Source organism: Castanea sativa, chromosome 1 (genome assembly GCF_040712315.1).
Source record: "Castanea sativa cultivar Marrone di Chiusa Pesio chromosome 1, ASM4071231v1".
Taxonomy (NCBI): domain Eukaryota; kingdom Viridiplantae; phylum Streptophyta; class Magnoliopsida; order Fagales; family Fagaceae; genus Castanea; species Castanea sativa.
This window is the reverse complement of record NC_134013.1, coordinates 7,477,663-7,493,208: the sequence shown is the minus strand read 5'-3', so window position 1 is coordinate 7,493,208 and position 15,546 is coordinate 7,477,663. Positions and strand designations below refer to the sequence as shown.

Genomic DNA, 15,546 nt, shown 5'->3' with positions numbered 1-15,546 from the left:
CATGGTGACAATGACAACCATTGCAATGGAATACGTCATTCCTTGGGAAGTCTATACGGATGGGGCGTCAAATCAAAAAGGGGCTGGGGTTGGGGTTGTGTTAATTTCTCCCGAAAAGTTAGTCATTGAAAAATCATTGAGACTGGGATTCTCAGCCATAAATAATGAGGCTGAATATGAAGCTCTCTTGGTAGGCGCCCAAATGGCTAGACACTTGGGAGGAAGGATAGTAAAATTATATTGTGATTCCAGGCTAGTGGTAGGGCAAGTTAACGGAGTGTTTGAGGCAAAAGATGAGCGAATGAAGGGCTATCTCAAAAGAGTCAAAGGGGTGTTAAGTTTGTTTGAGAGCTTCCAAGTACAACAAGTCCCAAGGGGACAGAACACTCATGCTGATTCATTAGCCATGTTAGCCACGTCACTGGGCTCAAAATTGCCACGTATGGTCATGGTGGAGGATTTATTGACCTCTAGCTTAACAAGCAGCTCGGCGATACGGGTTCACAATATTCATGTGGGCCCAAGCTGGATGGACCCAATTATAGCTTTCTTGTAGCAAGGTGTATTGCCTGAAGATAGAACAATGGCCGAGAGGGTACGAAGAAGTGCTCCCCGTTACTGGCTGTCAGAGGAGCAGAAGCTCTATAGGCGTTCCTATGCAGGGCCGTATCTGCTTTGCGTACATCCTGAAGCCGTGGAACCTTTGCTGGAAGAATTGCATGAAGGTGTGTGTGGTAGCCATACTGGAGGAAGGTCATTAGCTCATAGAGCCATGACCCAAGGGTATTGGTGGCCGAGCATGCAGAGAACCTCTCAAGAGTATGCCAAGAAATGTGATCAATGTCAAAGATTTGCGCCAAACATACATCAACCAGGAGGTAACTTAAATCCGTTGTCCAGCCCATGGCCCTTCGCTAAGTGGGGTTCAGATATCGTCGGACCTTTTCCTCGGGCAGTAGGTAATAGGAGATGGCTCATTGTCGGCACGGATTACTTCACGAAATGGGTGGAAGCCGAGCCATTAGCCAACATTAGGGATGTGGATGCGAAGAAATTCATCTGGAAAAATATCATAACTCGCTTCGGAGTCCCTCATACCTTGATTTCTGATAATGGGCTTCAATTTGATAGCAAAGCTTACCGACGGTATTGTGCAGGAATGGGAATAAGAAATGGATATTCAACACCGGCTTACCCCCAAGGAAATGGTCAGGCTGAAGCAACGAACAAAGTTATCTTGGCGGGGTTGAAGAAACGATTGGATGACGCTAAAGGATGCTAGGTAGAGGAATTGCCTTATGTATTATGGGCTTATCGCACTACACCCCGAAGATCGACAGGCGAGACTCCCTTTTCAATGACGTATGGAATGGAAGCTATAATACCATTAGAATCAGGTTTTCCCACCCTGAAGTCCGACCAGTATGACGAATCGAGCAATCATGATAGGATGTATGATTGTTTGAATACTATTGAGGAAAGAAGAGAAATAGTCAGTGTGAAGATGGGCAGCTATCAGCAGAAGCTCAAGCAGACATACGACAAGGGAGTTAGGTCCAGGCCCTTGGTACCAGGTGATTTGGTACTGAGAAAAGTAGTTGGGGTAGCAAGAAATCCTGCTTGGGGAAAGTTGGGTCCTAATTGGGAGGGTTCGTATAAAATTACCTCATTAGCAGGTATAGGGGCTTATCGTTTAGAAGATCTGGATGGGAGGGTGATTCCTCGCCCTTGGAATGTAAATAACTTACGACGTTATTATTATTAAGAAAAGAACCTCCTTTTGTGCTAAAGATGTGGGTGCTTGGTTTCCATTCGTATCAATCTTGCATTAATCAACATACAAGTGTTAAACTGACCTTAGCTCTTGTTCGGCTCCTCGGGCCACAAGTCTAAGAGAAATTAATCACTTGCAGAAATACAAGTGTTAAACTGACCTTAGCTCTTGTTCGGCTCCTCGGGCCACAAGTCTAAGAGAAAGTAATCACTTGTAAAAACACAAGTGTTAAACTGACCTTAATTCTTGTTCGGCTCCTCAGGCCACAAGTCTAAGAAAAGTTAACCACTTGCAAAAATATAAGTGTTAAACTGATTTTAGTTCTTCTCTGGTTCCTCAGACCATAACTCAAGAATCATAAATCTAACAAGATAAAGGCTAATGTATATAAACAAACCTTAGGTGTGTAAAGTTAATCTTGTTTCATGCCTTGTCTCTCAAACGTCATAAAAGGTTAAGTCGTGAAATTATGGTGCCCAGGTTAAGCCTTTTGTGTTTCTTAAAATCACAAGTATAATAATGAATAACTTTGAAGTGATATTATGATTTTTAATTCGTGTAAGCTTCTATTTGAATGCGTACAAAGTGACAGTTGAACGGCAACACATGGTAATAAGAGTTGCGGAACAAAAAAAAAAACAAAAAGAGAAAGGCTAATATTAGTTTCTTAGAAAATATTCGTTACAAAAATGGAGAAATCATATAGCCCCTTACACCCGTAAAAAAAAAAAAAAAAAAAAAAAAAAAAAAAAAAAAAAAAAAGACAACAACAATAAAATGACTAAGCAACAGGCTGCTTGTCTTTTCTTTTCTCTGTTTCTTTATCTTTTTTCTTCTTTTTTTGTTGGCTCTTCAGCCAAATCACCCTCAATTACTTCTTCCACGGGCTGAGCTGTGGGAGAAGGGTTTTGCGTGGTGGGCGCATCAGAGGGGTCAGGAGCAGGAATGGGCGCAGCTGGTTCACTTGGTGGCATGAGGGGAGCAGGAGCTAGTCGCAATGCCGCGGGGTAGTAAACACTGTCTGGAGCCTGGAGTTCAGCATCGGCAGCTACCCCGGCAGCGTCCAAAGCATGACCCCATACCTTCAAACAAAACGCCCTAGCAACCCCTTTGAGTTGGGCGATCAAGCTATCAGAGGCCTTTTTCATTCCAGCATCGTATGCTGCTTGTTCAGCTGTGGCCTGCTCCTGTTCCTTGGTGGCAAGCAACCCTTGCACTTGCTTAAGCTCAACAACAGTGAGAGCGAGCCTATTTTGAGCCTGCTTTTGGGCCTCAAGAGCAAGGTTTGCTTGCGATTCATAGCTTTGCAGGGCAGCCTCAGCATTTTTATGGGCTTTTTCTACCTCAGACAAGCGAGTGAGGGTTTCTTTTAAATTTAACTCGGCTTCTTTTTGTGCCCTCATTGCCGCCTCGGCGTTATGCTCAGCTTTTCGGGCTAGATCCAGCGAATGGTCTACCCACTTTTCGGCCATAAAAGAAGCCTGGACCGCCTATGAGACATTCGAATTAACAGAGTTAGTCATAACAAACAGTTAAGCTCATAAACATAATGTGCAAAGATTTAGGAAATACCTTGGCTAAATCATGTTTCAAAGACAGGAAGACTTCTCTCTTGCGGAATGACCGCAACTCAGCCATGTCTTCAGGAAGGCATAGAGCCTTCTCTAAACATTCGGCCACCAGGCTCGAACTTCCCTTCTTCGGATCCCTCAAGTTGGCGTCATCCAAAACAGGATTACCCGAGCTGAGGGTGAAGTTGGGTCGCCAGGTTGACGCCTTCCTTGTAGACTCACTACTGGGGTTCTTCGACTCACCAGTAGGAGCAGCTTTTTTGGAAAGGGCTTTCCCAGCCCTGGTATCTTTAGCAGAAGGGTCAAGACTCTCCCCTTCTTCGATTTCTATCACATTTTTGCTACTTTGGCCTCTTTTTCGTTTTTTGTCCGCCACCTCCGAGGAAGGTGCACGAGTAACAGCCGGGGTAACTGGACGAGGAGGGATCGGCATCGCCGGTGAAGAGTCGCCTGCGTGCGCCTACAGTAAGGCCAACAGGTCGGGCTCTTTCTCTTGAAAACCCATTACACTGGTCAACGGGTTGGAACTGGAAGGAGCGTCTGGGCGGTAGAACACTTCAAAATCCTTCTCGGTCACCTCGAGAGGATTTGGCTCGGGCGTGGCAGCTCTTTCCTCGGCGACAAGATTAGCAGCTTGGTCCAAAGGAGGATAAAGTAATTGGGCGGCAAGTGGGGCAGGAAGCTGTGCTTCTTGAGTTCCTGCAGGCGGAGGTGCGGGCAGTAGGAATCCAGGGGCCGCAACGTCAATCTGAGCTAATCGTAGATCCCTTGCTCTGATTACGTTCTTTGGGCTTTGGAAACGTTTGGTGGATGGTGTGTACCCGAGGATGATGTGGGCTGCTCGGAGTTGTCCGTCCCGGTGTACAAATATTTTTGACCGAAGAATCCTGTTTAGATCAGCACGGTTCACAGCAGATAAGTTTGGAGCGGTATGGAAATCGTCTGCAATAAGGAATGAAATTGTTAGAATGAATAAGTTAAGCAGAACAAAACACATAAAAAGAATTTGGTCATTCCTAAGTACTAGGTCAGTCCTCGGGAACACTACCTAGCATCCCTTCTCGGGTAGGGCAGTGTAAGCTGTCATGCCAGTTGCCCGAGATGACAAGGTAATCTTCATCCATCCATTTACTTGAATCGGGTAAGCAAGAGATCAACCTAACGGAAGGGAATCTACATTTCATCTAATATTTAGTCCTATCCCCTTTTTGGCAGTTGTACACCCAATTTACATCTTGCCATGTCAAATTGGTCCCCATCCTTCGGTTAAGTGCGTCTACGCATCCTAAAATTCTAAGGATGTTTGGGGAACACTGTGAGGGGGTAAGCCTATAGTTTATTAAAAAATCCCTGGTTACTCTACCCATAGGAATTTCCATGCCCCCCTCGATAAATGCAATCATGGGAATAAAAACGGATTCAGGTGGGCGAGATACGAGTGGAATCTCTTCTTCTTCACAATACATGATGTCTACGTCATCGGGGATCCTATATCGGTTTTTAAAGGCAGCCTTTGCCTCGTCTGTGTTAACTAGCTTAGCGTACCTACCCATTAATCCCCGTGACAAAAGGAGAAAAGCAAGCAAGTAGAAAGAAGCAAAAGGAAAATAAACACACCTCTGAAGATCGCTTAAAATTGGTCCTCGGGAGCTCACTCTTCTTTTAATACTTCAAAATGCCAAAATGAACTGCATCCAGCTTGAAGGTTTGCTTTTATAGGGGTGAGAAAGTAGAAGTAATGAGGTAAAAATAAGGGCGGTAACTTTCCCGCTCATAACTGAAAGCGAAATCTGAGCCGTACATTACCCATCCAGCCGTAGAACGTGCGCGGGAAAAGAAACGCCAGACTCCATAAATGCTCCATCGTGGGATACGAGGCGCCAGACGCGGGTCATGGGGCAGTGAAAAGACGTCTGTACGTGTGAAAACAAAGGGACAGGTAAGAAGCGTGTATGCGAAGTTAAAACTTGGTTATTAATTTATGGTTAATAACTCAAGTGTTAAAGGGGCTGTTGTGAGGTGCCGAGGACCCAGGAGCCTGAGGACCCGAGGAAGGGAAGGCTGACACGTAGCAAGCAAGAGGATATAAAGGAATAAGGAACTTCACCTGACAATACCCGAAAATGAGGTGGCATGGACACTGATGACATAAGGGACATATTACAAATATCTGAATGTGGCAGGATAACCTAGAAGATTGCATTAAATGTCTGGCACCAACCTTTCTGGCCGCATTAATTAGAAAATACCAGCTTTGTCCGTTGCATTAATGTAGATATGACCTGAACAGTGTGTAACGCAGAGTTAGAGATTTGTTCTGTTACCGACAGACAGGTGTCGGGGGGAAAAGCTTGATAGATGGCAAGGTGTAAGGCTGAGATAATAGGAACGAATGATATAAATAGGGGCTGGAAGATATGGAAATGAGACTTTTGTTGTTGGACCCTCTCTACCAAATATATTGTATTCGGACCTTTGATCAAGGAACCAGCAGTATGATACTTAGCGGGTTTTTGAGTTTTTAGGTCCTTCCAAGTTTAATTGAAATATTTTTTTTTTACTTTCTTTAGTATAAAATTTGAAAATTTGTATCGAAAATGAATTTTTTTTTAAAGAATTTCACTATAAATATAGTAAAAATGAATTTTATTTTACGAAAGATCGTCAACAAACATAATTTTGATTGAAATTACTAAGTTTTTTTTTGTTGTTGTTTGATGTTTGTATATATATAACTAATGAAATAAAAAAGTGTGTGTATATAATAAAAAAGTGTGTGTATGTGTATGTAGAGTTGTCTTAATAAATATATTAGAGTTACAACTTGGCCCCCCAAACCAAAATTTCTGGCTCTGCCCCTGGGTTTATCGATGTGGATGAAGGATGTTACTTTTCACCTTCATAATGTTCTTTTAGTCAACAATGGCTAGTTTTTTTTTTTGAATAAAAAATCTCAGTTTTCTTTCTCAAATTAAAAAAAAAAACTTTATACCATATTTTATATATATAATTAAAATTCAAACTTATGAATTAGTTTTAATTTAAGAACTTGGATTAGGTCTAATGACTTGAGTGCATGACAAACACCATGTGTTCTTGTATGAGTTGATGAATACCACTGACATGTGGCCTTTCCTCTTGTTATTTAAGGTTACGTCAGCCTGTATCTGTTGTGATAGTGGCGCATGATCAAAAGTGGACATGTATCATCATATTAATGAATTTAGGGTGAAAGTGTGAATTTGGAGGGTTTTATTTTTATGCACCATTTTTTTGTTGATTAATTTTAAGCACTGATTTTATACTATATTTTATATTTAATTAAAACTTCAAATTTATGAAAACTTTTTTTTAAAGGAGATATGAAATCGTTTTAAATTCAAGTTTTTGTCCATCTTCTTTATTCATCCATGTTTTCCTACACAATAACAAAGTAAAGAATAATGAAAAATTCTTGATAATATTATACATTTCCCTTTGGAATTGTTAATAAATCAATTTAGTAGTCATTAAACATAGAGAATAGAGAGAAAACTTTGATTAGAGAGAGAAATTGTTTACTTAAAGTGGAAAATTGAAAAATGAATCTTACATGCCAAAAATCGAAGTTTTTTTTTTTAGAATGAAAAATCGAAGTTGGTTGTTTAGGTGAAATATGTTTTTGTTTGGTATGTTGTAATAAATAATGTATTGGATTAACTATTTGTGAGGAATAACTATTCAAGTATTTGGTTGCATATTTATTATAAATAATGATTATTTTTTGGAAAACTTTTCATAAATGGTGCAATAACTATTCCAAAAAGTAATGCAATAGCTAATAGTTATTTCTTAATATATGTAATAACTTTTAAAATTAAGGATAAAACATTATTTTTATCCTGAAACTTTACCAAAATTACAGAAAAAAATAAAAATAAAAATTTCATCCCTAGATTTTGTAAAGATTTTTTTTTTTTGGCAGTATTTTAGAGCCAAGCAATAAAGACAAAAAAATAACTTTTTCAATAGTTTAGGCATGAAAAAAAAATATTTTTTAAAGTTTATGGACATTTAGTGAAACATTATCAGTAGTTTAGAGATAAAAAAATAAACTTTTGGTAAAGTTTAGGGATAAAAAAAAATCTTACGGTAAAATTTAGATACTAAAATAATATTTTAGACTAATATTAATATATTTCTAATAGGACAAAACTTAAGTACAATATCTTAGTTGTTGTTCATTAAATTCTCTTCTTAAGATTCAGCCATGTGGCTACTTAACTAAAAAATACATTTCTATCCCATGAGAAAAAAATTTACACGGCTGAATTTTAAGAGGAAAATCTAAGGAATAACATCTAAGCATTGTAAGTCTTGTCTAAAAATTATAAACTTTCCATATGCACGTAATAATTATAAATATTTCTTTTTAGAACAAATAATTATATAAGTAAAACATTTCATAAATTAATATAAATCTAATGTTATAACCAAATGTGAATAGATTTAATTTGATCCATTACATATTTTATTATTTGTAATAAAGATTATTATTTGGATTATAATTGCTACTCAAGTATATAAAACACGCCCCAAGTTTATCAACGTTATTATTATTATTTTTTTGCATTGTTATTGTCCAAAATAACGAAGCTCCACAGAAGCTGCAAATTGAAATAATGTGGCGTTTGGTACGGGAAATCCACATTACTTCTGGTATCTAGATTTCCAGGAATGTGATTCTTAGGAATGTGATTCCTAGGAATGTAGCTATTCCTATGTTTGGTTTCATTGGGAGATTCCCAGGAATGTGAGATGATAATGTTTGGTGTATTCTCGGGAATCTTAAATGAATTATTTGTTTTTCCCATTTTGTCCTTAGATTTGAATGTGAAGTACCAAGCCCATTAAAAAAAAATCTTCCTTTAAATAAATATATATATATATATATAAACTATTAATTAGTCCTTTAAAAAAATATCTTACTCTAAATAGATAGATAAAAAACATTATATAAACTATCAATTAGCAACACATTCATTAAAACTATGATCTAACATTTCAAAATGACAAGAATAATTCAAAAATAACTATTAGCAGAGTTATTTATCCTGTTTATGTTGTTTTGGCGGGAAAAGATAAAGACAAGAGAGAAGATATTGATAATTTTTTTATAGTTTATCTTAATTGCTTAAATGATAAGAAAAAATGGTTAAAATTGTCAATTTATAAAAAATACAATTTCTTTTAAGTTTGGGAATCTGGATTCCCACATGTTTTAAAGGGAATCCACATTCCTACTGAGAGGGGTTTAAGGATTCCCCTGGCATCTGATTCCCTAGCGTAATTTGCAACCAAACATGGGAATCTTTAAACATTCCTGGGAATCTTAAAACATTACCCCATACCAAACGCCACCTAAGTAGTTTTATATATATATATTTTTTTATAATTGAGATTTTATGAAGTTTCCTATTCTTAAGAGGAGGAAAAAAAAAAAAATTGGACCTCTTTTCATCATTTTTTAAAAGTAAAAGGTCAAAATTTACGTCATAGACTCCATTACAGACTGCCAAGTGCTACGCACGTGTCGGAATATTAGACATTTCCTAAGACGGTGGTGTAATGTTCTGCTGCCAAGTTGCAATTAGTAATTACCACGTGGTGGAAAACATGGGCTAGGACTAGGATGATAAGTTTAAAAAAAATAACAAGCAATCTTCAAGTCGTTTTCCACTGCATATTTTTCATTTTGTTAACTAATGATAATTTCAATCGTTTGGGCCCTATTTGGAAATGATTGAATTTCCTTTTGAAGTTTAATGAGGAATTGAGGATAGATGATGATTATTGTTTTGGTACAATGAATGAATACATACAGAAGAGATATATAGCATTTTTCTTCAAATTAATGTGACAAACTGTTTCTCATAAAAATAAAAAAATTCTTAAAAACAATTTTATTTTAATTTTTGTTTATTTATAACGAAAACTCCACATCATTTAATATAAATTCTTATAAAATATAATTGAAAGGGATTTTTTTTTAGAAAAAAAAAAATCATTAACCGAGACTCTAAAACTATAAAATATTCTTTTCATAATTTTTAAATTAATTTTTTCATTAAAATATGAGTCTTAACTTTTTCATGTTTTTCTTTCTTAATTAGTAAAAGACAAACGATTTCGAAACTTTATTTATGCAATATTTTACTACTCTACGATAAGGCTCTTAAATTAGGTAATGCAGATCCTACATCATGAATTAGATATTCTTTTATGCTAGATATTGTATTGAGTTATTAAATGAGTCACTAATTGGATAAGGCACTCAATTAGGTCACAACATACGTTGTTCTTAATTCTTATATTCAAAGTAAACTCACGTGTAGTGGAACTATGGAAGGATGAGATTCACCACCTTGACATTAAGTTGAATAACAAGCTCAATAAAACCAAGATTGTAACTACTAGTATTATTTCTACCAAAAAAATCTACTAGTATTATTTGTAATTAATAATTACACAGAGATAGAAAAATCCAAAAAGTACCTAATCACTTTTTCATTACAAACTTATGGGTAACCGACATTATCAAAGTTTTCAAGAAAACTAAATTAATTTCCAAAAGAAAATAACGTAATGTATTGTATATTTGTACTCAAACCTTGCACAAAAATCTATAATAAAGGAATAAGAAAAATAACCTCTAGAATACAAATCAAAGTCTAAATTAGAAACATGGAGTTTAATAAATTCAACTGGTAATATTTTTGATAGATAAATAAGATATTTAGATTTAATGTTCTTGATGCTTGATAATAAAAAGCTGGGCCATAAGGTGAAATTATCTTAAAAAAAAAAAAACCAAATTAGGAAGTATATCGGCTTGTTTACAAGTACACCTAATTGCTGTAGATGACAAAACGGAAGCATATACGCTGACAATTTCCAAAGGAAAGCAAAAATCAAAGATGATGTGTAAGGGTCTCTAAAATAAAAGTGGGATATAGCTCACCATGACAGAGACATTTAAGCAGAAAAAAAAAAAGTCTGAGCAAAAAAAAGTAAATTTTATACAAAAAAAACAAAAGCAAAAACAAAGTATTACATATATTGCACACCTTTCACGACCCTGGTCGAAGGGAGTTTGTAGACCCCACACCAATTCCCACTCAATATCCACTATAAATATACAGCCTGACCCTCCCCCACAAACCACACTACCCAAGCCTCTTTAAAAAACCCTTTTTATTAAGACTTTCCTCTCTATTAATCTCTGCATCAAAACCACATAGTCAAGACCCATAAATCCTTGTAACATTTTAGCCTTAGATTTCTCTCAAAGAAAAAAGAAAAAGAAAAAAGGAAAAACCCAATAGTTAAGATGGCATCCACTTCTCTAGCATTTCCTTCTCTGCAACCAAAGTTCCAATCTTCAAGAAAACCATCAAAGCCCTCCACGCGTCGATTTATTGTCCGTCCGATCACTGCCTCTGTGTCCGAAAAGCCATCTGTGTCGGTTCCACCGGCCACGGTGGTGGAACAAGCCGAACCCACCAAACTTCCGATCAAAAAAATCCCAGGAAACTATGGTCTCCCTTTTGTTGGTCCAATCAGAGATCGGTTTGATTTTTTCTATAACCAAGGCCGTGATGAATATTTCAAGTCTCGAGCCCACAAATACCAGTCAACGGTGTTCAGAGCCAACATGCCACCGGGTCCTCTCATCGCTTCCAACCCAAACGTCGTCGTTTTGCTCGACGGGAAAAGCTTTCCCGTGTTGTTCGACGTGACAAAGGTCGAAAAGAAAGACCTTTTCACGGGTACTTTCATGCCCTCCACAGAACTCACCGGTGGTTACAGAGTCCTCTCTTATCTCGACCCATCAGAGCCAAACCACGGCAAGCTCAAGCGCCTCTTGTTCTTTCACCTCAAGGCTCGTCGAGACCATGTTATCCCAGAGTTTCACTCGAGCTACACCGAGCTCTTTGAGGGCCTCGAGAATGAACTCGCTACAAAAGGAAAAGCTGCTTTTGGAGAGCCAAGTGACTTGGCTGCGTTTAACTTTTTGGCTCGATCTCTGTATGGGACTAACCCAGTTGATACCAAGCTTGGACTCGATGCGCCAAAGATGATCGGCAAGTGGCTTTTTGTACAGATTAGCCCACTGTTCAGTCTCGGTCTTCCAAAGCATCTCGATGATCTTCTTCTTCGCACAGTTCGTCTCCCTCCAGCTTTGGTCAAAGCTGATTATCAAAAGCTATACGATTTCTTCTACGCGTCCTCAGGGTTCGTTCTTGACGAGGCTGAAAGGCTAGGCATTTCGAGAGAAGAAGCTTGCCACAACTTGCTCTTTGCAACCTGCTTCAACTCTTTTGGAGGCATGAAATTCCTTTTCCCAAACATGGTCAAGTTGATTGGTCGAGCTGGGGTCAAACTCCACACCCAGTTAGCCGAAGAGATCAGATCAGTCATCCGATCCAACGGTGGGAACATCACGATGGCCGCGATGGAACAGATGCCGCTGATGAAATCCGTGGTGTACGAATCTCTCAGGATCGAACCCCCAGTTGCTCTACAATACGGGAAAGCGAAGAAAGACTTGGTCATCGAGAGCCACGACGCTGCTTTTCGAGTCAAGGAAGGTGAAATGCTATTTGGGTACCAGCCATTTGCGACTAAGGACCCGAAAATATTCGAGAGGGCTGAAGAGTTTGTGGCGGATCGATTTGTGGGCGAGGAAGGCGAGAAGTTGTTGAAGCACGTGCTGTGGTCGAATGGGCCAGAGTCTGAGAGTCCAAGTGTTGGGAACAAACAGTGTGCTGGGAAGGACTTTGTGGTCTTGGTTGCTCGACTTTTGGTGGTCGAGTTGTTCCTTCGATACGATTCGATCGAGATCGAGGTCGATTCATCGCCGTTGGGGGCTGCTCTCACCGTAACGTCTCTCAAAAAGGCCAGCTTTTGATCAATGATCATGGCTGGTTCTACTTCTTTTTGAAGGGTACTTTCGGAATTGAGAGTTGGGTTGAGTTATTGTTGGTTGGTAATCTCGGACCCACTAAAAACTTTTTTTTATGATGAACAAAAAATGGGTTTAAGTCTTTTTTTTTTTTTGATAAACAAAAAAGGGGTTAAGTCTTTTTTAACTCTTTATGTCTACAATGTATATGTAATTTTTAGATTGAATTTTGCGTGACATATAAAGTTAACTGGTTTTATATATGCCTATTATAATCATCACGTCTAATCAGAGTGTTTATAAAAAAAGAAGTGTTTAGTGATATTGTCGGTTGTTCTTGATAAGAGTTTTTGTTTGATTGAATTTTGCGTGACATATAAAGTTAACTGGTTTTATATATGCCTATTATAATTCATCACATCAAATCAGAGTGTTTATAAAAAAAAAGTGTTTAGTGATATTGTCAGTTGTTCTTGACAAGAGTTTTTGTTTTTTTTTTTTTGAGGGGAATTTTGATAAGAATCAAAACTCTCTCTTCATTGTTGTTGTTATTATTTAGGTGGGGAAAGAAAATATCGTGTTGTTTGCCATTTACTAGTACTTTCTTTTGCCACATTTGACAAGTATGGGACAATGAGATATTCGTAGAATGCGTTTTGTTCCCTAGGACCACTACGATATGCATTACCCGTTAAAAAAGCAAAATAGATTTTACGTTATTCTCTAAACATTCACACACAAGAAAAAAAGGAAAAAGAAAAAACCCACATCCGGTGAGCTAGAAGGCCTAAAATGCAAAAGATTTTGCGGGTTGCTAGAGTAGCAACATGCAAATAGATGAGAATGCTTTTTTTGTTTGTTTACATAAACAGATGAGAATGCTATTTACAAAAGAACTATTTCTGTGTTATAAAAAAAAAAAAAAATTATTTCTGTAAATGCTGTGAATTGCTCCCTGAGGGATATTTCAGGTTGCAACTTCAAGCACAAGTGCATCACCTGAACCTGTGTATGCTGTAGACACGAGAGAGAGAGAGAGAGAGAGAGAGAGAGAGAGATAGAGTAAAAACAACAATTACAATAGAATGTGATAAGAATTTTACTAATGCATGCCGAGCACACAATAATTAATTATTTTTAAAAAAAAAATTTTGAGAATTAAAAAAGTTAATAAAATATTTCTAAAAATAAATGTTTACCAAACGCATGTGATAAATCTTGACTATGAGGAAAGATTTATGGGTGCATATTAAATAATTTTTAGATAGCAGCCTCGTGCGCTTCCTGGATAAATATAAAAGTAACCCCAAAAGTTAACAAATAAAAAGCAAACTAAAAAAAAAAGTCATCATCAAAGTTGGTGCCTCAATTGCTGATCTGTAATACAATGCACGTGCAAATTGTGAGTTGTATCATGGACGGTGAAATTTAATTTTTAAATGTCATTAATATAGGGAAAAAAAAATTTATGATCACAATTTTTTATGTCACAACTTTACCATAATTTTGATGTAATAAATTAAGCAAGTTGTGTGAAAAAAATAGTGTTTGATTTATGTGAAAATGATTGGTAGGCAGTCATTAAGTTTGTCGCATTAAAAATGTGATAAAACTGTGATTTTAGAATATTTATTAATATAGTTATGTGTTTAAGATGGAAACATTGAAACATACTATATATTAAAGATATCAAAGGTACAATTCTAGTGGTTCTTTTGGAGACATATGGGTGGTGAATTCAATAGATTTAAAAGACGTGTTATAAATTTAAAAATCTCAAGTTTCATCCACTACATTATTGATTTATGATATTCTCAAGGTGTCTCATGAAAAAAAATGACACTGCTCCTTCATTAAAGTATAAAAAGGCAAAATTTTAATGAACAGCTACAATGTACTAGCAAATTTTGAGCTTTATGGAGGGTGAATTTTTAAATGTCTTTGATATAGTTTATGGGTCTACAAAGAAAATAATGAAATATATATGTTAGAGATCAATGACCTATTTTACTCAAGTTTAAATATGTTTATTTAGTTATTTATAATTACATAGTTATAACAATGGATGAGAGTGATCTAATCTTATTTATAGTGCAAATGAAATAATTTTTAATCCAATTTGTAATTCGGAGTATTCTAACCTATATTTTGTTTATTGTTTGTTAGCAATTTAATTGACCATAAGTTGTGATAAAAATATCCAAACACAAAAAATAATTTAATGTGAAACTATAAGATATATGGTACGTGCTATGAGTAATTTGAAATCATATAATAATAAGTCATTTAGTTATTGTTATCAAAACATTTATAGTAAAATTGTATAAATATATTAAAATTTTTAACATAATTTATTTTAAGTGAAACTAACCGAAGTTAAAAAAAAAAAATTAAATACTACCATGATTAACCTCAATTATCGAAAGTTATAGATTTTAAAACCAATATAATTATTTGTTTAAAATAATAATATAATTAATAAAAACTCGGGATTAAAAGATGTGCAATTATCATGTAACTTAAATTAATTATTTTTATCTACTTTATTGTTCATTTTTTTTATTATATTAATGCAATATGTAATTTATATATAATTTTTGGTTAACTATGCATCACACGGTAGAACATGTACACAAGTGTGTGTATATATATACAATCCAATCCATAGAGTTTTTATATTCGCAGTTTTAATAATATGCACGTGCTATAATCGAGCTAAGGCATCAAGTAGCAACATATGCGAGGTCACTTTGTCTGCAATGTTTTTTTATTTTTTGAGAAACAGTGTACCATGCTTTAGTCCTTCTTACCTAATATTCTCTCCCGTGGATTTGGATTTGTCAATTGGCAGCGGACCAAAGTTCCTGATTATTGTCAATTAACAATCTGTATTATAATATAATGCAAAAGTACATAGATAACTATTAACCTTATTTTCACAATTTATTATCTCTATGAGTGTGTGGATTAGAAGTTTAATACTAGAGAAAGTCAGTAGTTTTTTTTCTTTGAGAATGGAGAAAGTCAGTAGTTGATTTGAGATTCAATCTCTATTTACACAAAAAATTGATTAGTTTCTTGGTTTAATGGTTAAGATTGCTATTATTAAGAGCAAATATCATAAGTTAGAACTCTCTAAAAAATATTTAAGGATGAAGTTGTGACAATATAATATATTAGTTAAAGACAACTCTTTAATAACTTGCAATAATTTCTTTGGTCAGAGTTAGATTACCATTAAAAAGCATGGAACAAAG

General features: G+C 36.1%; 1 protein-coding gene across 1 annotated transcript; it reads left to right on the top strand.

Annotated features, from left to right (window-relative positions):
- The first annotated feature begins 10,553 nt into the window (after positions 1 to 10,553).
- Positions 10,554 to 12,567, top strand: LOC142621475 (allene oxide synthase 1, chloroplastic). The gene has a single exon (XM_075794727.1). It carries the CDS (start codon positions 10,715 to 10,717, stop codon positions 12,293 to 12,295), a length of 1,581 nt encoding a protein of 526 aa, XP_075650842.1. The 5' UTR covers positions 10,554 to 10,714; the 3' UTR covers positions 12,296 to 12,567.
- The last annotated feature ends 2,979 nt before the right edge of the window (positions 12,568 to 15,546 follow it).

Excerpts from the sequence above, each read along its gene's own strand:
- LOC142621475 (XM_075794727.1), top strand. The coding sequence starts at position 10,715 with ATGGCATCCACTTCTCTAGCATTTCCTTCTCTGCAACCAAAGTTCCAA.